This window comes from Python bivittatus, unplaced genomic scaffold (assembly GCF_059951505.1).
Source record: "Python bivittatus isolate LINGU-HERP-01145 unplaced genomic scaffold, Pbiv_v1 ctg000570_np1212, whole genome shotgun sequence".
Classification (NCBI taxonomy): domain Eukaryota; kingdom Metazoa; phylum Chordata; class Lepidosauria; order Squamata; family Pythonidae; genus Python; species Python bivittatus.
Window position 1 is genome coordinate 8,885,103 of NW_028277097.1, and position 23,870 is coordinate 8,908,972.

Consider the following 23,870-nt stretch of genomic DNA (forward strand, 5'->3'; position numbering starts at 1 on the left):
CCCCTCTGGAAAATGAGGTTGCAGGCTCAGATCAAGGCAACTTGGAGTGAAACTACAGAAGGATGTGGAGATTAAGGATAAGACTTGGCTACTGAAAAAATACAAGGTCCTGAAGCCCTAGAGACTGCTAAACAAAGGCTCACAGTACTAGAGAAGCAGAGGCCAAGAAGATAAATGCCTTGTTCTCCAAAGTACCATCCAAGGTGTACTCCCAACTGCAGTGCAACAAAACAGTAACAGCAGAGCCACCAACAGCAGAAACTGAACAGTACTGGAAGAACATATGGGGGAAAGAGAAGACACATAACACCAGTGCAAAGTGGCTGCAGGACCTAAGAACAGACCACAGCAATCTCCCTGAGGCAGCAGTAGACATGGGAGGAAGTTCAAGCAAAGGAAGGGCCATGGCGAGACAAGACACTGCATGGGATGTGCCACTAACAGGTGGCTGACACTGGGAAATCCTACCAGTGGCTGGAAAGGGCTGGACTAAAAGACAGCACCGAGGCACTGATCATAGCAGCACAAGAACAGACATTAAGCACCTGATCCGTAGAAGCAGGGGTCTACCATACTTGACAGGACCCAAGGTGCAGACTGTGCAGAGAGGCCTCAGAGACAGTCCAACACATAGTGGCAGGGTATAAAATACAGGCAGGAACAGCATACAGTGAATGGCACAATCAAGTAGCTGGCATTGTGTACATCTGCAAAGTGTATGGGCTAGACCCTCCTAAGTCCAGATGGGAGATTCCACAGAAGGTCATGGAGAATAACAGGGCTAAGATCCTGTGGGACTTCTAGATCCAGACAGACAGGCAGGTATTGGCCAATCAACCAGACATTGTGGTAGTAGACAAGAACCAGAAGACAGTGGTGGTGATAGATGTAGTGGTGTTAAGTGACAGTAACATCAGGAAGGAGTATGAGAAGCTGGAGAAGTACCAGGGCCTGAAGAAGATTGTGTAAAGTAAAGGCCAAAGTGGTCCCACTGGTGGTAAGATCTCTTGGCGCTGTGACTCCTAAGCTGGGAGAGTGGCTTCAACGGAATCCAGGAACAACATCAGAGCTTTGTCAGAAGAGTGCAGTGCTAGGAACAGCTAAGATACTGTGCAGAACCCTCAAACTCCCAGGCTTCTGATAGAGGACCCAAGATTGAGGAAGACACATACCACCCATAGGGGTGAGTGGGTTTTTTTAAATATACAATGTATTTTATTTATCTTACTGTAAGCTGCCTAGATTCTTAAAGCTGCAAATTCTTAAAGAGATGGGAGTACCAGACCACCTTACCTGTCTCCTGAGAAATCTGTATGCGGGACAAGAAGCAACAGTTAGAACCGGTCATGGAACAACCAATTGGTTCAAAATAGGGAAAGGTGTACGACAAGGCTGTATACTGTCACCCTGCTTATTTAACCTATATGCAGAGTACATCATGAGAAATGCCAGGCTGGAAGAATCACAAGCCGGAATTAAGATTGCAGGGAGAATCATCAACAACCTCAGATATGCGGACGATACCACCCTAATGGCAGAAAGTGAAGAAGAACTAAAGAGCCTCTTGATGAGGGTGAAAGAGGAGAGTGCAAAAGCTGGCTTGAAACTCAACATTAAAAAAACTAAGATCATGGCATCTGGACCCATCAATTCCTGGCAAATAGAAGGGGTAGAAATGGAAGCAGTAACAGACTTCATTTATTTGGGCTCCAAGATCACCGCAGATGGAGACTTCAGCCATGAAATTAAAAGACGCTTGCTCCTTGGGAGGAAAGCTATGGCAAGCCTAGATAGCATATTAAAAAGCAGAGACGTCACCTTGCCGACAAAGATCCGCATAGTCAAAGCTATGGTTTTTCCAGTAGTAATGTATGGCTGTGAGAGCTGGACCATAAAGAAGGCTGAGCGCCGAAGAATTGATGCCTTTGAACTGTGGTGCTGGAGAAGACTCTTGAGAGTCCCCTGGACTGCTAGGAGGTCAAACCAGTCAATCTTAAAGGAAATCAACCCTGATTGCTCATTGGAAGGATTGATAATGAAGCTCAAGCTCAGATACTTTGGTCACCTAATGCGAAGAAAGATCTCTTTGGAGAAGACCCTGATGCTGGGAAAGATTGAAGGCAAAAGGAGAAGAGGACGGCAGAGGATGAGATGGTTAGATAGCATCACTGAAGCAATGAGCATGAAACTGAGCAAACTCAGGGAGGCAGTGAAGGACAGGAAGGCCTGGCGCAATATGGTTCATGGGGTCACGAAGAGTCGGACACAACTTAACGACTAAACAACAACAACAACAACAAGCTGCCTAGAGTCACGTATGTGAGATGGGTGGCTAAATATATCATATCCAATCCAATCCAATCCAATCCAATCCAATCGGTTTTTAAAATAAGGAGGACACCATGTTATAGCCTACATTTATTTTTTTCCCTGCATGTCTTATGCAATGAATCTTGAAGAATTATTTTTCCAAGACAATACTGGATTTGCTAGAATTCAGTATTGTCGAGGAGAATTGTTGTGTACTTTCACTGAATGTCCATATGCAGAACAAAAACATTTCAGGGATCTGCACGCATCCATGAAATAGTAAGAGAAAGAAAGAATAAAACAGCAGATATACAAAAAGCATTACTGTCCAATATTTTGTATGTATAATTATTATTGTTCACATTTGAGCAAAAATTATCTTTATGTTTTATCACTTGATAAAAATAAAGGCCTACTGCTAATTGAAGCATACTCACAAATTTATTTCGGCTGTAGATTATTTGACCTGTTTAAAGTAATTTAACCTGTGTATTGTCGAAGGCTTTCACGGCCGGCATACGATGGCTGGTGTGGGTCTTCCGGGCTGTGTGGCCGTGTTCTTGAAGTTTTGTTTCCTAACGTTTCGCCAGCACCTGTGACCGGCATCTTCAGAGTGCAGGAGCACAGACAGGAGCAGTTCTCTCTGTGCCCCCTAACCCTGGACACAGAGAGAACTGCTCCTGTCTGTGCTCCTGCACTCTGAAGATGCCGGTCACAGGTGCTGGCGAAACGTTAGGAAACAAAACTTCAAGAACATGGCCACACAGCCCGGAAGACCCACACCAGCCATAATTTAACCTGTGTTTACAGCCACACCAGTGTTGATAAAACAACGGCTCTTCAGTGGACAGAAACATGTCTTAGAAGATAATGATCAGAACTAGCTGTATTTTGTTTGACTAGTGGAATAATTACAATTTGTGTGATTGAAAAGCTAACCCATTCTCTTGCACTGGGTCAAGGAGAACAGACTGTGCTTTTTTACAATGTATTAGATTTGCAGATTCTTACCCATATTTTCATCTTCTTCTGAAGGACTACAGAACTAGATAGTGAATCAGAACCAGAACAGGCATTATAGTGGCTTTTTTTTTTAATCAAGTGATTAAAAAATAAAGATAATTTTTGCTCAAATGTGAATAATAATTATACGTACAAAATATTGGACAGTAATGCTTTTTGTATATCTGCTGTTTTATTCTTTCTTTCTCTTACTATTTCATGGACGCATGCAGATCCCTTGAAAAGTTTTTGTTCTGCATATGGACATTCAGTGAAAGTACACAACAATTCTCCTCGACAATACTGAATTCTAGCAAATCCAGTATTGTCTTGGAAAAGATATAGTAGGGCTGCCAGTTTGCAACCTAAATAAAATAGCCATTTATTTTTCCATGTGTCAATGAATATGGAAATTTCTCCTGTTTCTCCACCATGATTGTTGCTCCCCACCCCCTTCCCACCAAGGAATACAGAGATGGCCCAGCAGTTATTACGTAAAATAGCAGCTCAGCCCTGGAAAGGAAGAGTGAGTAAGAAAGAAACTCAAGATTGCCCCACCTTGATTCTCTTTGATATAAGAGAGATGAGAGAGAATCTCTGTCAGGCTTTCAAGTTTCTATTATTATACCTTTTAACAACAGAGTAGAGTTTCAGTAGTTCTTGTGGTATCAATTTCCTGATACTAGTCTACCTCAAAAGGCTGACTCCTCCTATGTCATTTGCCACCCTCTCTCTAATCTGCCATCTTGTGCAGGACTTTTCATGATTCTGAGTCTTTAAGGGGAGCATATACATTTGAGGCCCTTCTTCCTCCTTGTGTCCTGTCAATTTTTCTCCTTTTTTCCCCCTTTGAAGGCAATGGTCCAGTAAAAACTGAAAATACTCCTGAGATTATATTGAAATTAATTACCATTATTGCCCTGGGTGAATCCATCTGATTATTTCAAATCCTGAGTTATCCTTTGGATAGGGTCCCTTCTTGGGGCAATTGTCTCTATTGTCCCAGTCCCCTCCCCTCCAAATCCTGGCATGGACAGGATTCAGAAAAGAGCAGAAGAGATAAAGCATGGAGTGGAGAGGTGCAGAAAGAGCCTCTGATCTGTTTCTCTCCTTCATCAGCTGCATGGTCATGCATCTGATATACTGTCTCTTTACAGCAAATCTGAGAAGGTGGGAGAATGACATGGCCCAGGAAATACACTAGGATGTTATCTCCAGGACTGGGATGGTAGTAGAGTTACTTTCTTTTGTAATTTGATCACTTTTATGAACCCATTGTGATGTGCACTGAAATCTTTGTCATGATTAACAGCTGCCTCTCTGTTCGTGGTGCAGTATCAAGAGTGATGAATACTCTACATCATAATATTTGGTTTGCATGTCATCCTGCAGTTTTATACACTTTTTATCAGAGAGGCTTGAGGGATATCCATGTCGTCACAATTTCTTCTCCCAAATCCTTAGAAACAGTTGGAAGGTAAACCATGATTATCTTCATTTCTGCCCCATCTTGAGGTACAGCAAGTCCTGTAGCAACAATATTCTCTTCACTTCCTTTCCCCAATAGACACACACAAAAGGGAGAGAAAAAAAACATACACCCATACATGTCAATTTCACCCTGCTCATTTCACCTGCTTATTTGTAAGGGAAACTGCAACATGTTCCAGTTAACATTTCCTTCTGAGACCTAAAGCTCAGGAGCTAGGAAAAGGAATGAAGCAAGAATCCCCTCCATTGAGAAAAAGAACCACAGCATCTCAAATGTTAAGCTGAGTGTAGCAACTAGCAGTGCAAAGTTTTAGAGATCCCTGTTACATCATAACACACATACAACTGTCCTGTAGGCTAATCTCATTCACCATTAATAAGGTAAGCCTATGAGAATGACTTCGCTAAATTCCTGAATAAATACAACTGTTCTCTCCCCATGAAGTTAAATAGTAAAGAAGCAGCTTGGTGGGGGTTGGGGTGGGGGGGATATTCTTTGAATCTCCCCAGGAAGAGCAGCTGGTTGTATAGAAGGCAAAGAAAGAATCAAAGCCTACCCAAAATAGTAGCTTGAAAACTTCTAGGACTCAGGGAGGAATCTAACAGCTTCATGGGGGATTATAAACTGGTAACCTACCTCAGAAGGCCTATAGTTCTGCGGATTAATTAGATATTAGTTTAAGGTACCCTTACATTTCTCATGTATTAGAAAGGGGACGGCATTTTTCTTATTTTAGCCTTGCTGCTGTAACTCTGATTGGGAGTGAATGGGAAGCTGATGGCAGCAAATACCAGTTGAAGGCAAAAATTGCAGCAGCATCTTAATTGTCCTGACTGGGTGGGATGGGCTTGGTGATAAGAGAGAACCCCATCTAACAGAAGAACTAACTTTGCAGTGGTTCAACCATATAGAAACTGAGCTGGTAATAATTAACTCAGATCTCCAACCCCACTGATCTTGTAGGAACACAGAGATCTGGAACTGGTTTCAGACTGGTACATAGTCCTCTTGGGAATAGTTCCTTGGACAACAGCTGTGCATTTGGATTACATTATTTTCTAAAACAGTATCATTTGCTTTTTTCAATTGTTTGGCTGGTGATATAAAAGCCAAAAAGCTGTGCTGCTGATGTTCTAACCTGTATCATATTCTACGAGAAATGAGTCAGACTTCTTGATTTTAGTGCTCAAAATGCTTATCTGTCTGGGTAAAAAGCATGGTGCATGCCACATCTGTACCCAGCAAGCAGGCCACAATATGCATTGCTAGTAGTATGTTTTGACCCACAATGGATTGCAAGATGCATAGGCTGTGTTGGAAGCCACTATCCACCCTCATTGGAGCAACATGCTATATTTCTCCTCCGATTTTGTCAGCTTTGCAAGTGACATAGCTTTCACCTTCCAAACCACACCTTCACTTTGCTCAATTTAATCTCATAAGTGATCTCTGAATAACACTGCTGTGTTGAGTTTTTTGTTTGCTTTATTCTTAAAAGATAACGTTTGTTTGTTTTTTTGCAATGTCATTTAAGTGGTTTGGAGGGATTTTTTGGCGGGGGGGATAACAGGCCTTCTCAATTTAAAGACAATTTTTTACTCCTCCCCAGCTAAGTGAGAGGTACAGAAGGGGGCATAGAAAGCAAATTCTTAGCTTTGGATTCAAATAATAGGCACACCAAATTTGGATACGAGATAGGCATTAACATATTCCACTAGTACCTACCCATACCTTGGAAAGTATGTCTTACTTTATTTTCCAGAATCCACAAAAGATGGATTGTATTTGAAAGACGTAGGTTTCTCCCACTAAGATGCACATTCAGGTCCTCCAATAGATGTGTGCACTTTGGCAACGGTGACTCATGCCCTTATCCTCTCTCTACCGCAATTTGCTCTACATGGAGCTATCTTTGAAAGCTACAGCAGATGCAAAATGCTATATCTGGATAATAACTACATTGCTGAAGCTGGTCTTGGTCACAAGTTTGTTTCCAGGTGCTGGTTATTACCTATAAAGCCCTTTATAGCCCAGATTTTGATTACACTGAGACCCTGTAGAATAGAATCTGCCTGTCCAATATGAGCTAACCAAAGTATTTTACTCCAGGATGTAAGGTGGGTGGAAGTCCAGGGATAGAACTTGTCACTTGCAACCCCTTCACTCTGAAATAGCTTGCCTCTCTGTAGGAGTACAATAGCTCTTTTCTGGGACTTCCAGTGGGCAACGGTGGATTGAGCCGCTCCTTTTGTAAACAGGAGCTATCGTTGTGGCAGACTGGGGCTCAGGCAGGAACCCTTGAGCCCAAAGAATTCTCTGGATTTAAGGAAAAACCAAGAAATTAATCCACAGGTCCTCTGGACAGCTGTTCCTGGCAAGAAAATCATGAAATGAAGGTTTTTGTCATCAACTGGTGAGTGATCAGTTGAGAGGCGGGAACTTCACCAAGTTCTAAGCCGTGCTGAAGCCAAAGCCGAAAGGGAAAAAAAAAAACTGGACACTAAAACTGACCTGCCCATATCTTCATTAGTTACTATTTTTTAGTTAAAGAGAGGCTTTCTTTGGCTGCAGAGGACTGTTTCCTTTTGGTGGTTAGAGGTATTTCCTGAGGATTATTAATTTTGAACCTGATCTGGATAGTGAAATTTACTTATCTGGCAAAAAAGACAAAGGCTTGGATTATTGGTGATTTTTAAAGAAACAAGGACATCTTTTTTAAGGGTATTTTATTTTTTGACAAATCTGTATTTATGGCATTGGATTTTGGATTGTGGATTTTCGTGGAAAACTTACTTCTTTTTTATCTGCTCTGTGCTGATTGGTATGGACTTGTAAACAAGGTGATTGGAGAAGCTTCTGGTCTTCATTATGGAGTTTCCTTTCATTATTCCCCATTGAGAAAAACTTCAAGTTGTGATTTATACTTTTGGACACAAGAGAGTGCTAATGTCTACCTAACTGACTGACTGAACTTCTGATTGACTTATGGCAAGGAAACATTTATATAGAAGGGGATCTGGAGAATATGAAGCACTGAAATATATGTTTGATGAGCTTTCTGGCAAGGTTACACAAACTACAGAAGCTAAATTTAAAACGTTAGAACAAAAATTGGACAAAAAATTGGACAAGACTGTTGCTGATGTAAAACAAGTAAATGACATAGTGGATGTACTGGAAAATAGAATGGACACTAAAGATGCAGAAATGGAAAGGGGGTTGGACAATTTTGCTCTACTTGAACTTAAAGAAAATGAATTCTGCTTAAGATTAAGAGCGATTCCAGAAAGTTCTCAGGAAAATATTAGGCAGGTTGTGATGAACATCTTGTCTAATTTATTAAGTTGGGAAGAAGGCAGGATGGAGGAGGAAGTGAACAAAGTGTATTGTTGTTGTTTAGTCGTTAAGTCGTGTCCGACTCTTCGTGACCCCATGAACCATATTGCGCCAGGCCTTCCTGTCCTTCACTGCCTCCCTGAGTTCAGTTTCATGCTCATTGCTTCAGTGATGCTATCGAACCATCTCATCCTCTGCCGTCCTCTTCTCCTTTTGCCTTCAATCTTTCCCAGCATCAGGGTCTTCTCCAAAGAGATCTCTCTTCGCATTAGGTGACCAAAGTATCTGAGCTTGAGCTTCATTATCGATCCTTCCAATGAGCAATCAGGGTTGATTTCCTTTAAGATTGACTGGTTTGACCTCCTAGCAGTCCAGGGGACTCTCAAGAGTCTTCTCCAGCACCACAGTTCAAAGGCATCAATTCTTCGGCGCTCAGCCTTCTTTATGGTCCAACTCTCACAGCCATACATTACTACTGGAAAAACCATAGCTTTGACTATGCGGATCTTTGTCGGCAAGGTGACGTCTCTGCTTTTTAATATGCTATCTAGGCTTGCCATAGCTTTCCTCCCAAGGAGCAAGCGTCTTTTAATTTCATGGCTGCAGTCTCCATCTGCGGTGATCTTGGAGCCCAAATAAATGGAAGTTACTGCTTCCATTTCTACCCCTTCTATTTGCCAGGAATTGATGGGTCCAGATGCCATGATCTTAGTTTTTTTAATGTTGAGTTTCAAGCCAGCTTTTGCACTCTCCTCTTTCACCCTCATCAAGAGGCTCTTTAGTTCTTCTTCACTTTCTGCCATTAGGGTGGTATCATCTGCATATCTGAGGTTGTTGATGATTCTCCCTGCAATCTTAATTCCGGCTTGTGATTCTTCCAGCCTGGCATTTCTCATGATGTACTCTGCATATAGATTAAATAAGCAGGGTGACAGTATACAGCCTTGTCGTACACCTTTCCCTATTTTGAACCAATCGGTTGTTCCATGACCGGTTCTAACTGTTGCTTCTTGGCCCGCATACAGATTTCTCAGGAGACAGGTAATGTGGTCTGGTACTCCCATCTCTTTAAGAATTTGCCACAGTTTGTTGTGATCCACACAAACAAAGGCTTTTCCATAGTCAATGAAGCAGAAGTAGATATTTTTCTGGAACTCTCGTGCTTTCTCCATGATCCAGCGAATGTTGGTGATTTGATCTCTAGTTCCTCTGCCTCTTCGAAACCCAGCTTGTACATCCGGTAGTTCTCGGTTCATGTATTGTTGAAGCCTAGCTTGTAGGATTTTTAGCATAACCTTGCTAGCATGTGAAATGAGTGCAATTGTGCGATAGTTTGAGCATTCTTTGGCATTGCCCTTCTTTGGAATTGGAACATAAACTGACCTTTTCCAATCCCGTGGCCACTGTTGCGTTTTCCACACTTGCTGGCATATTGAGTGCAGCACTTTAACATCATCATCTTTTAGTATTTTAAATAACTCAGCTGGAATACTGTCATCTCCACTAGCTTTGTTGTTAGCAATGCTTCCTAAGGCCCACTTGACTTCACTCTCTAGGATGTCTGGCTCAAGGTCAGTGATCACACCAGCGTGGACATCAGGGACATTAAGATCTTTCTTGTATAGTTCTTCTGTGTATTCTTGCCACCTCTTCTTAATCTCTTCTGCTTCTGTTAGGTCCCTGCCTTTTTTGTCCTTTATCATGCCCATCTTTGCACTAAACGTTCCTTTCATATCTCCAATTTTCTTGTAGAGATCTCTAGTCTTCCCCATTCTATTGTTTTCCTCGATTTCTTTGCACTGTTCATTTAAGAAGGCCTTCTTATCTCTCCTTGCTATTCTCTGGAAATCTGCATTCAGTTGCTTATATCTTTCCCTTTCACCCTTGCTTTTCGTATTCCTTCTTTCCACAGCTATTTGTAAAGCCTCATCAGACAGCCATTTTGCTTTCTTGCATTTCTTTTTCTTTGGGATGGTTTTAGTTGCTGCCTCCTGTACAATGTTACGGACCTCCGTCCATAGTTCTTCAGGCACTCTGTCTACCAAATCTAATCCTCTAAATCTATTCATCACCTTCACTGTGTACTCACAAGGAATATGATCTAAGTCATACCTGAGTGGTCTAGTGGTTTTCCCTACATTCTTCAATTTAAGCCTAAACTTTGCAGTAAGAAGCTCGTGATCTGAGCCACAGTCAGCTCCTGGTCTTGTTTTTGCTGTCTGTATAGAGCTTCTCCACCTTTGGTTGCAAAGTATATAATCAATCTGGCTTCGGTATTGACCATCTGGTGATGTCCATGTGTAGAGTCGTCTCTTGTGTTGTTGGAAAAGAGTGTTTGCTATGACTAGCTTGTTCTCTTGACAGAACTCTATTAGCCTTTGCCCTGCTTCATTTTGTACTCCAAGGCCAAACTCGCCTGTTATTCCGATTACTCCTTGACTTCCTACTTTAGCATTCCAATCCCCTATGATGAAAAGGACATCTTTTTTTGGTGCTAGTTCTAGAAGGTGTTGTAGGTCTTCATAGAAGCGATCAACTTCAGCTTCTTCAGCATCAGTGGTTGGGGCATAGACTTGGATGACTGTGATATTGAATGGTTTGCCTTGGATACGCACTGAGATCATTCTGTCGTTTTTGAGGTTGTACCCCATTACTGCTTTTCCCACTCTCTTATTGACTATGAGTGCAACTCCATTTCTTCTAAGGGTTTCTTGCCCACAGTAGTAGATATAATGGTCACCCGAATTAAATTCACCCATTCCCGTCCATTTCAGTTCGCTGATTCCCAAGATGTTGACATTCAATCTTGTCATCTCATGTTTGACCACATCCAGCTTGCCTTGGTTCATAGATCTTACATTCCAGGTACCTATACAATATTGTTCTTTACAGCATCAGACCTTCTTTTCGCTTCCAGATACATCCACAGCTGAACGTCCTTTCGGCTTTGGCCCAGCTGCTTCACTCTTTCTGGAGCTACTTGGAATTGCCCTCCGCTCTTCCCCAGTAGCATATTGGACACCTTCCAACCTAAGGGGCTCATCTTCCGGCGTCATATCTTTTAGCCTTTTAACATTGTCCATGGGGTTTTCTTGGCAAGGATACTGGAGTGGGTTGCCATTTCCTTCTCCAGTGGACCACATTTTGTCAGAACTCTCTGTCATGACCTGTCCGTCTTGGGTGGCCCTGCACGGTATAGCTCATGGCTTCACTGAGTTACGCAAGCCCCTTCGCCACAACAAGGCAGTGATCCATGAAGGGGAAAGTGTATTGTATAAACTCACATTTTGAACTGTTAGAAAAATTCCTAGAGGTGCTATGGTTTACTTCCTGAGGAGAAGAACAAGAAAACAAGTTTTGCAAAGTCACTTTGATTCAAGATTAAAAATTGACAACATAAACATAACTGTATTAAAAAAAAAAAATCTTTCTTTTTTAAGAAAGAAAAAGGAATATACTTTTTTGATAGAAGTTTTGAAAAAGAAAAAGATTCCATTTTGCTGGGTAAAATTGGAGGGGGTGATTTTTACTTTCCAGCAACAAAGATTCAGATTAAATTTTGTTCAAAAGGCTAAAGATTTTTTCACAAGATATGGATCTGATTTGGACCAGGAATCAACTGAAATGATTGAGATGGATACCCAAAGACAACAACAGTCAGAAGATGCTAGACCACAGGTTGTGGACATGGGTGCCACAGCTAAAGACTTTAAAGGACTATTTGTTTAATTATGGATTACAAATATTTAACATGGAATATTAATAGGGCAAATGCCCCACAAAAGAGAAAAAAGATTTTTTATTATTTGAGAAAATTAAATCGGGATGTGATTTGTCTACAAGAAACACATATTAGAAAAAAAGATAAAAATAGTTGATATATAAGATTTTGGGCAAAGAATTTATATCAGCAAACTTGAAAAAGTCTAATGGGGTTCTATATATTAAATCACATTTGAAACCACAGCTTTTATGATCTGATGAACACGGTAGATATGTTGTAGTGGAAGCTGAGATGCAAGGAATTAAATCTATAATTGTTGGACTACATGTACCAAATGAGGATAAAGGGGAATTTTTAAAATATCTTATGACCAATTGATGATACCTTTTTCTTATGAAAATTGGTGTTTGATGGGAGATTGGAATGGAGTGACTTTGCCTCAGATTGATAGAACTCCAGGTAAAGGAATTAAAGTTAACCAAGGAAAGTTACCTAAATCCCTTTTTGATTTGATTGAAAATTTGACTTTGATAGATTCTTGGACAGAAAAATGGAATTTTTTTTTCCAGAAAGACACAAATCTTTTTCCAGAATTGATATGATATGGATTTCAAAAACTTTGGCAAGTAAGATTAGTAAGGTGGATGTTTTACCAAAAACTTTCTCTGACCACAACCCAGTTAAATTGATATTTAGGAAGAAATCTGCAACAAATAGGTGTAGATTAAATGAAACATTACTGCAAAGAGAATTGGTGTTGAATGATTGTAAAAAGAAGTTAAATGAATATTTTGATAACAGTTTGGATAAAGGTACTGACTTAAAAACTGTTTGAGATGCCAGCAAAGCATTGATGAGAGGTTATTTCATCCAATACAATCATGATTTTAAAAGAAAATCTCATGAGAAAATTCAAACTATTTTAGAGGAAATTAAAAAAAAAAAAGATGATTTACAGAATGCACCAGCAGGCCCTACTATTTTACACAAAATTAAACTTTTGCGACAACAACTATCTGTGTTAACTGTAAGAGAAATATAGACAAAATTAAAATATGAAAAGAGAAACGTTTTGAGTTTGTAAACAAAGCAGGGAAATGGCTGGCATATAAACTGAGAAAGGAGAAAGAAAAGAAAATTATAATGAAGATTCAGGAAGGTGATGCCATATTTACAGATAATGTGAGTATCCAGAAATCTTTTTATAATTTCTTTTCAAATTTGTATAAAAGACAAGATGTTTCTCTGGAACAGATTGATGATTATTTAAAGAAACAGAACCAAAACTCTCAAAGTCTCAGAAACAAATTATGAACAGTCCTGTGACCACTTTTGAAATACCGGAAGCTAAGTAAGAAAGTCTAAAATAGGGAATGCTCCTGGACCACATGGATTACCAATTCTTATTATAAATGTTTTGATGATCAACTTTTATTTCCACTTAAACGTGTGATGAACTCTGTTTTTGGGGGATCTGCTGTGCCAGAGACTTGGAAAGAGGCTAATATTGCATTATTACCAAAGGAAGGACAGGTTTATAACTAAGAATTATAGACCAATCTTTAATATAAACTGTTTACATCAGTATTGGTGGATAGACTGAAGAGGATATTACAGGACTTTATCCATGATGATCAATGTGTTTTTTTACCCAGAAGACAACTGGGAGACAATGGGAGAACTGTATTGTATATAATAGAACATTTACAACAACATAATGAGAAGCAAGCAGCATTTTTTATTTTGATGCAGAGAAAGCTTTTGATAACTTGAACTGGCCATTTATGTTTAAAGTCTTGGAAAATATGGATTTTGGAGAGACTTTCTTCAAGAGATTAAAGCGATATGTATTATTGTCAATGATGATTTAACTAAACCTTGTGAGATACAGAAGGGGACAAAACAAGGATGTCCTTTATCCCCCTTATTTTTCATTTTAGTTTTGGAAGTGTTGAATAGAGATATTAGATAGGACAAGAATATAAAGGGCTTGAAAATAAAAGAAGAGGTTTATAAACTGAGGGCTTTTGCTGATGACTTAGTACTGATTTTGCAGGAGCCCCAAATTGCTATAGAACATTTAATGAAGAAATTGAAAGACTTTGGTGCATTAGTTGGATTTAAAGTAAATAAACAAAAAACAAAGATGTTGGTTAAAAACATGACTATATAAGATCAAGAAATTTTGATGAAAAAGACTGGTTTTAAAATTGAGAAAAAGGTTAAATATCTAGGGGTTTCACTGACTAATATGAATTATATATTGTTTCAGAATAACTATGTTAAAGTTTGGAATGATATTAAAAAAGATTTATCAAGATGGGATAAATTACAACTGTCATTACTGGGTAGAATTTCAGTAATTAAAATGAATGTTTTACCTAAAATGTTATTTCTATTTCAGACAATACTGGTATTGACAAATGATGTACCATTTAAACAATGGCAAAAAGATATTTCTAAGTTTGTATGCTTGTTTGAAAGGTAAAAAACAAAGAATAAAATACAAACTCTTACAAGATGCTAAAGAAAGAAGCGGGTTAGGTCTTCTTGATTTAAAACTGTATTTTGATGCTTGTTGTTTGGAAGGGATGAAAGAGTTGGTGGCTCTGAAAAACAGGAGGTTATTGGAATTAGAAGGACATGATTGAAGATTTGGCTGGCATGGTTATTTATGGTATGATAAAGTGAAGATTAATATTGATTTTAAGAATCATTTTATTAGACATGCTATACTGAGAGTGTGGAATAGATACAAAGCAAAATTGTCTCCTAAAATTCATTTATGGTTGTCACCTCAAGAAGCTTTCTGTGGAAGAGAAATGACAGTCAAACAAACATGGTTGACATATGCGAATTTTATTGACCTTTTCTGAAGGAGAACCTAAACTGAAGATGAGGGAAGAATTAGAAGGTCATACTTGCCAATGGTTTACTTATGCATAGTTGTTAGAAAGATTTAAATTGGACAAGTTATGATTTTACTTATGAGAAAACTGATTTTGAGTTTGCTTTGTATACTAATGATGAACATGTTATTGCTAAGATACATAAACTTCTGTTGAATATGGAAGATGAATATGTTAAAGATTGTGTCTTCAAGTGGGTAAAAAAAATTGGATATAATATAATGTTGGATCAATGGGAGAATATATGAAATAAAGACTTGAAATGTACACTTAACTACAATTTGAAATAATTTTTTTTATAACAATGATGTATCATTGATATTTAACACCAGATAAATTATCTAAAATGTCTAAAGGAATGTCAAATATATGTTGGAAATGTAATCAACGTCAATCATCTTTGGTGAACTTGTGAGAAAGCTAAAAATATTGGGATATGGAATGTATTTTGATTCAGAAAATTTTAAAAATGGATATACAATCGAAACCAGAGGTTTTTCTTTTAGGTATGGTGGATAAAGAGATTGAAAGAAAACATGGGACTTTATTTCTTTATATGATAACAGCAGTGAGACTTTTATATATGCAGAAATGGAAGGCTATACACATATCTACAGCTGAACAGTGGATAGTGAAATTAATGGAATTGGCAGAGATGACAAAACTAACTACTTTGATTAAAGAAAAGTCTTTGGCTTTGTTTCTACTTGGAAACCACTTTTGGACTTTTTGCTTGAAACTGAAAAAAATGAAACTTTAATTTTGGGATTTGACAACTGATATTTTTTATTACAGAAATATTTGTACTAGTTTTTCTTACATTTTTTATCGTTTTAGACCTACTTTATATCACTTTAAACATTAGAGTAAGAGGTGAATGTACTACATATTTGTGCCTGTACCAAAGAAAGTCAGAAGTTATCCTTTTTGTTCCTTCTCATTTTTTCATTCTCTTTCTGATCTTTTCCTTTTTTCTATCTCCTTTTTTCTCTATTTTCCTATATTTTACTCTGTTGAAATTGAATAAAGTTCTTTTAAAAAAAAAACAATGGCTCTTTCCTCACTGACATGCATTAAGGCTATTAAAAAGGTTCTTTTCTATAACTGAGGAGAGTGATTTTGAGTGTCTGGTTTAATGTTAGATTTATTGCTGGCTGAAAGCTGAGATAGTTAATTGACATTTTATGTGGATATGATTTTATGCTATTTAGATTATATTGTATTGTATTATTGTTTTAGTGGACTATTTGGTTTTATACTTCTTAAGTTATGAGTTGCCTTGTGTTGTTGATGGAAGTGACATCTATATGATTGTCAAAAACTTAAATAAATATATATTTCCAGCTGTGGTGGGGCCAAAAAATGAGAAGGAAAGTGTCAGTCTTACCAGGTACACCAGACAGGAAATACTACCAGAAGAGCTAATTCTACTTTATTGTAAGGCTACATTAACAGAATCTTGCAGGTCTGAAAATACAATTCTCTCCCCATCTCCTTTATATCCTGAGAAATTAGGGAGGGTCTCTTCTGAGCCTCTTGCCCTGCCCACTATCCAGCTGTAGGCTATGCTGTCTCTTATCTGACTGTTTCCTAGGCAGCATCTCTGGGCCCCGTCTCCCAAGGTCATTTCCACATACCATTAATCTAGGGGTAGGGTTTGATCTTTTCTTAGCCTCATTCATCCTGTTTGTTATTTACAGATATTAGTCCATGAGTCTTCAGGGAAGAGAGGGACTGATCAAACTTTAAATGGGGAGGAAGCCCCTGACAGCAAACAATGCTCTGCAAGCTGTTTATCCAACTGTTGACTCTCAGGAAACTAGTACGATGTGCCTATTGATAATAGAATTGGTCCCAGGGCAATTCAGGTTTTAAAGTTCATGGATCATGATCCTGGAGGGAGACAACATTTGCTTTCCAATGGTTTAACTTCAGGCAGGAGTTTGAAGAACCAGCTGAACCCAACTCTACCACAGCGGAAAGGTATCACTAATAATGATCGCTTTTATTACACAAAGTTCAGAAATAAAATCTTAATTTTGTTCAGTTGTTTGGCAACTGAAACAGCTGCTTGGCGAATGAAATAAAAATGGATACCAATGACAGACCAAAAGGAATCCTACTTTCTGGTTCCTAACTTTTCTGTTATTTTTCATAGAAAATGGGCTGGGTACTTGGCCTCAGACAGCACAACCCCCTGGGCCAATCATGCCTTCAGTGCCTCTCCTACACACCCAGAGCCATGGTGTGTAGTAGAGGCCACTACTTGCTACTATTCTTACCACTACCACCACTACCACCAATAACTGCTACTGCTACTCCAGATACTGTGTAGTTCACAAGAAAAAGAATACTCACAGGAAGTTTGTACCCCTGGTAGTTATTAATTAAGTCTTGAATGAAGGGATGCTTCAAAAGGAGTTCAATTTTGATGGGCTGCAACTCTTCAGAGCCAAGATCCTTGTATACCTTAATGAAATGCTTCAAAAAGAAATGCAGATAGCTTACTTTATTAGAAAAATGAACCAACTGAAAAAGCAGCAAGCAATATATAGGAAGGCTGCTATAGAAGACAGAGATGTCCAGGGCTGAAGTGACATACAAGTGGCTCCTTTTTAATTTCATTCCTTGACAAATGACACTGAAGTAATAAAAGGAGTGACTTTTCAGGCCAGCACTGATTTTGCCACATGGCTTAATTGTTGCTCTGAAGATCTGATAGGAGAGCACATTTCAAATATCCATCACAAGGCCTGCAAATGCTTACCTGTTGCACAGAACACTGCAATTTTTATAATCCTGTAAGATAAATCAAATATCCATATTCCTGGAACTGACCGTGTCCACCCCCACAATGAAACATGCAAGTTCTCATGCAATAAAGGCCATTAGCGATAAAGACTTTATAATGTAATATGACACAATCAAGACATTTTGTAAGATATCCTTGGAGAGACAAAGCATGAAAATGTGAAACATATTTATTTCTCACAGCTTTGAAATGTTATTTTTTCTTTAGAAGTAAAACTGTCGACACAACTCTTACCATATCTTGTTTAAAGTTTGGTTAGATCATCACTGACCCAACAGAATCGCTTTGTTAATGAGATTCCAGTTGGGTGTCATTAATAAAAAGACTAACAATCTCATCCCATACATCTATTTCATTCTGCATGGCCCTAACATTGAGTCATACAGCTTCTCCATATGTGCATATACACGTTTCTCTTGTCCTGAAGGTTCAAGAGCCCTGATCTGACCATATTTCAGAAACAATACATCTGTCAGTCAAACTTACCCCATTTCTTTTAATGTTACATTAAAAGACATTGCTTGCCACAAACATTGGGATAGAAGAGCTATATGAATTTAATTAATGGACCTATTAGCTAGTTAACCAACCTCATAATTGTCCTCTTCTGTCAGATGACTACTAAATCTGTGATTGTCAGCAGCTCTATTTGTTTCATGCTGGAACACCTGAAGAAGTGTAGCCAGAGAGATGTTTCCTTCATTGATGATAGACGAGGCGTCATCTTCTTTCTCCTTTTCTTCCTTCTCTTCCTCCTCCTCTTCCTCCCCTTCTTCACCAGCCTCCTCATCTGGCTGTTCATCATGGGCAGCAGTGGTTATGAGCTGTTCAGCAGAGGAGACAAACTGGGAAAGACAAGCCAAAGTTGGCATAAGGCTTGGGGGGACTAGATAGTTTCCCAGTGACCAGTTGCAAGATGCATGACTCTCAGAAAGAGCATCAGTTTTTGACACATACAACAAAGCCAGCCAGAGTGTTGCAGTTTCCCTTTGGCTAGAAGTCATTCCTTCTCAGGTTCCTGCTCTTTGTTTCTCATGTTCAATAAGATAAAGAAATTCCGTACTGTGAGTTTCCGTTGTCTTTCACAAGGAGATGAAATCCAAAGTTCTGTCCCAAGAATTCTGAACAGCTTCCAATCTTTATTTTTAATAGGGTTAAAGTACTGAATGTTTCTCTGTACATATGAAACCTCTGCATACAAGCTCAAATAAATTGTAGAAGCCTTGCTATACTAGAAATGTCACTGTTTTTCAACCAGTTTAACTGGCAATGTACTCTTGCCTGCAGTTTTGTGAAATTGCCAAGGCACCTACTGAAACATGCTTAGCGTGCTTTGCAGAAGTAAGCTTCCACTTCCACTATAATATATTATCTTCAGTAATGAGAAGAAAGCAATATTTAAAATCAGTGATTCAATGGACTATTTGCCAGTCATCTGATTTCTACATTTGTTGGAAAGCACAGGCGGGTAGACTTCACAAATGGGAAGTTGTTAATTAAAGGCACATCAGTCCCCAAAGGATTAATACTGCTTTGTGAAACCGCATAGGCTGGCAATACAACTGCAGGGAATGGATGGCAAAGACAGAAAAGACTCCAGTAGAAGAGAATACATGTAGCTCAGGATTGAACTGATGGATTCTTGGTGCTCTCTAAGCTTGATTGTTTTCTTGCAGACATTTCATTACCAGGCTAGGTAACATTATCAGGGCATGAAACATGCCAAAACTCCTTAATCTCACAACATATGGACAGACTCAAACACAATTTCAACTGGAAAACTGTTAACATTTTAGATCAAGCCAAATCCAAAAATGCTAGGGAATTCCTAGAAGCTAGGCTTTGAAAACGCCAGATGCACTCCCAAGCAATGGATCTGAAACATGGACCTTCAGTTTAATTTAAGCGTAGTGTCTAGTCCTATAATTCAGGGGATTCTTCCAAAAGAGTTTGCACCAACATCCTATTTACCATCTATTACAATACTGAAATTTCATGGGGCTTTTCCTTAGCCAGGCTAGATGCACTGCCCTCAGCAGTCTTTGGACGCTATAAGAATATTCCTGTGCACCAGAGCTTTGTGGAAAGGGCTCAATGGAGCCTTTGAGCCATATGCTCCTCTGTTGTTCCCTTCTAGGATAACTCTTATCTACGCCATCCTTAAGCCATTTCTGGATAGAGAGCACAATTTTTATTTGTCAATCCTCTTATCTGATAAGAACCCAAGTATATCCTTACAGGTTGCCCAGTTTTGCACCTCTATGTGCTACAGGTAGTACACGGGTTAAGAACGCCTGGTTTAAGGATCACCAATAGTTAAGAATGAAGCCTACTGTAGCAAAATTCAAGTTAAATACACAATGGTTCAAGTTAAGTATACAATACTATTTATAACGAATTATATAATAACACTGTTCTGGCTTACATACAAATTCAACTTAAGGACAGACCTTGGGAACGGAACTTGTTCTTAAACTGAGGATTATCTGCATTTGTCTTACTTGTAATTCATTTGCTTGTTTGTATTTTATATATCATTTTATTCTATTATTATTGTACTTTTATCTCTGTAATTTTATATTCTATATTTCATTCTTATTCCTTATTCCTTATATTTACAGTTACTACTCGTTAATTGACATATATGTATATTTATATTCACTTACTATTTAGGTTTTATATCACTGTTTTCTGGCCTTATGGTTATAATAACATGATTTGATTTGATCTGAAGCTTGGCACTCAGACAAATCAGCCATCATAGACACACAGAGATAAACTCTATCTGCATATTAAAAGATACAATCCAAAGCCTAGGAAGGAAACAAACAGCCTAGAATCCATTTCCTCCAGCACCCAACACCTAGGGATGCAGGAAACAGTACCAGAGAAATTATCAGGGAATAAACAACGCCCTAATTAAGGAACCATCAAGGAGGAAGGCATACCCCCACCAAGACCGACAGGGCAAGCCACTATATAAAAATAGTCAGCAAACCCCAATCTCCCTCCCACTGATGATGTTACCTAGCCTGGTAATGAAACGTCTGCTAGAAAACAAGCAAGCTCAGAGAGTGCCAAGAACCCAATAGAAACAACATTAACTTTATTCTCAATAAAAATGAGAGAAAAGCAACACAGAACTGAACATAACTAATCAATATGAGTGATTAACATAAAGTCTGAATATGAAGCACTGCATTCTTATTACTATCTGGTCCAATGGTACATTAACTGGCCTTATGTATTATTTATTCTGTTTATTACGCATACATCCTGCCTTTCCTCCTGAAGCTCCATGCAGCAGATATAATTATAGATCAGAATAGGCTGGCTTTATGGAACAAATATATTTTTGTTTTGGAATTATTATTATCAAGAATTAATTTTTTACCATTTGAGGAAGAGAAAAGTGTTTCTCCCTTTTCCTCCGTATGTATGTCCCTGTTGCAACACTAAGGGCTCGATAGACACCATCTACAGCATTCGGGTGAGAGGCAAAATAGAATAGCATCTCAGTGTAGTTCAGCTGAGGAGGGTCTTTTTCAGGATCAGCAAATAAAGTGAACAAAAACTGCAAAAGGAAACACATTTCTATTAATTGACATATTGGATATTTTATTTAATCACAATTCAGTATGGATATGGCTAAGGTAGGTAACCTAGTCTAGTCGTTCTCTGTGTTTAGTAAAACATGTTTAGTAAAACATCATGATGTGAAAGCTTTTATTGACCACAGAGGACATTATCTATAGGCTCATCTAATGATGACCATAGCACATGGAAGATTGCATCTTGGCAGGTAAGAAGAATAAATGTTAAAAAGATGAATTAATCAGGGAAGGGAAGGGAAGGGAAGGGAAGGGAAGGGAAGGGAAGGGAAGGGAAGGGAAGGGAAGGGAAATAAAATGAGGGAGGGAGGTTGGTTCTCTGTTAGCAAAAGTAGGAGAAAGAGGAAAGATGCAATAGAACTGAAAGAGGTGACCTGATTTGTGGAATGAAACTGATTAAAACATGCAAGGAAGTGAAGTATAGATTTAATTATGAGTGGAAGGTCTAAAATGCATGTCAGAAACTATAAATCTACAACCTCTACGTTGTTGTGGACATGTATGAAAGTAGGAATCCACAGATAAGGCATAATTCCATGCTAACACTCCAGACCTCAAGATGATTCCAAGCACAATGAAAGGTTTTTGAATGGACTACAATGGTTGGCTTTGGTTATTCAATTACTTAGTTATTTTGTTATTCTGTTTTTATTTTCTGGTGGTGGTTGTGTTTTTTGTTTTTAGTTTCTTTCTTTTTATACCTCTGTCCAGTGGTAAGCCACCCAGAATCACTTTTGAGAGGTATGCAGTCATAGAAATCAAATCCATAAATAATGAAAGAACAAAAAAAAATAGCATAACATCCTGAATAAGTATAACTGGAAGAAAAGTTTTACTCTGTTTGGTGAATGAATAGATGAGCGGGAACAAGAAGAGAGAGTACAGAAAAAGTTACTGGGTCATTCAGAAACCCAACAATGGATGAGAATAGTGATTGTTTGGTGACTATCTACTTAGAAAAAGGTCTGTTTCTTCTGAATATGTGGTTTAAGCATGTATGTCTATTCACATGTACACATGGCAAAGGAAGGAATCTAAAAGCATGGCTGATTTGACTGTTCATTAGGAAAGGTGTGACTAATAAAAGCCTGATGGACAAAAGTCCTGAATGTTGAACAGATTGTTTTTTGGTAATGTCAAGAGTGGGAAAAAATGGAAATGGAAGAAAAGGAAAGAAATGAAATTAGAGTGAACGTTCAAGTACTGTACTTTCTCTGCAGGAAGAAAAGTCCGAGTCCTGTATGAAAACTTATTAGACAATAAATTAATCTCTTAACAGAATGAATGGGAAGTGGAACTAAGGAAAGAAGATATTGCATATGCTTGAAGCAGTGTGAAAAGAATTATATTGCAAGGATCTGATTAAGTGTGGGAAGCATGAAAAGCGATGCTTGATAGAATATGAAGTGAAAGAGGTGGGATTGAAGAAAAAATGCATATAAAAGAATTATTGCTGCAAAAAAAAAAAAAGATGGAGGAAGTATACTCTTGGCCAAGTTTGTGGACGAACTATTCATGGTAGTAAAAAGCAAAAGTGATTGTGAAGAGCTCCAGTGGGATCTTTTTAAACTGGGTGAATGCTAACTCAAATGGCAGATGCAGTTCAATTTAAGTAAGTATGAAATTATGCACATTGTGGCAACATCCTAAATTCATATATACATGAATGGAGTCTGAATTGTCTGTATCTAACCAGGGAGAGATCTGGAGTCACAAGGGAAAGCTCAGGGAAGTTGCTGATCCTGTATTTGGCATAAGTGAAAAAGAAAAGATACCAGGGATCCCTAGAAATGGGACTGAAAATAATACTGCCAACCTTTTAATAGCCTTATACAAATCTATGGTAGACTGACTGAATACTGTGTAAGTTCTAGTCACCATATTTGAGAAAAGATATAGTACAGCTGGAGGAAGTACAAAAGAGAGCAGCCAAAATTATTGGTGCACCTTCCATGCAAGAAAAGGGTAGAATATTGGCAGTTCTTTAGCTTAGAAAAATGGTAATTGAAGGGGACCTGAGTGGATAAAATCATGTGTGCCATGGAGAAAGTGGACAGGAAGACATTTTTCTTCCTCTCTGAAACACTGGAATGGATTGATTGGAAGGAGGTACAGAATAGAAACCCCCTTCCCCCATCTTCATCTAACACATAATCAAGTTCTGAAATTCATTATCACAGAACACAGCAATCGCCACTAACTTGGAAGGTTTTAAAAAGGATTAGGTATATATGTGGAGAATTAGCAACAGGCTAGAGGCAGCATGCTTCAATCACAGGGAGTGGGAAAATGTTGTCTCTGTTCCTGCTTCCAGGTACCAGAAGCATTTGGTTGGTAATTTTTTATATTCTTACAATTGGGAGTGTGAAAAAGCTCCCATTTGGGCTAACCAAGAGGCTCAGAATGCAGAAAACACATGTAACAGAAAACAATATCAGCTCCAAATTACAACAGAGAGGAATTACAAAGAAATTGTCACATAGCCTGAAAATAAGGCAGAAAAACAGAAATCTCTTTCTCAGTTGACAATGCTTAAGAAATTATAAGATAGATTTTGGCTCAGCATGAAAACGTATATGTATTATAGCATGGTCAGTCTAAAATGTATGGAAAAGTCCCCATAAAATTGCTAATTCTAAAATGTTGTCCCCCTTTTATTAAAATATCCAAGCCC

General features: G+C 38.5%; 1 protein-coding gene across 1 annotated transcript in view; it reads right to left on the reverse strand.

Annotated features, from left to right (window-relative positions):
* Positions 1 to 23,870, reverse strand: part of LOC103061667 (sperm flagella and cilia-associated protein 2-like) — a 61,519-nt gene that overhangs the window by 4,003 nt on the left and 33,646 nt on the right. The window contains exons 8-10 of the mRNA XM_088152924.1: positions 20,980 to 21,159; positions 18,176 to 18,430; positions 17,132 to 17,254 (exon numbers count right to left, since the gene is read on the reverse strand). Of these exons, the coding sequence (XP_088009050.1) occupies positions 17,132 to 17,254; positions 18,176 to 18,430; positions 20,980 to 21,159 (558 nt within the window). The remainder of the gene's footprint in view (positions 1 to 17,131; positions 17,255 to 18,175; positions 18,431 to 20,979; positions 21,160 to 23,870) is intronic.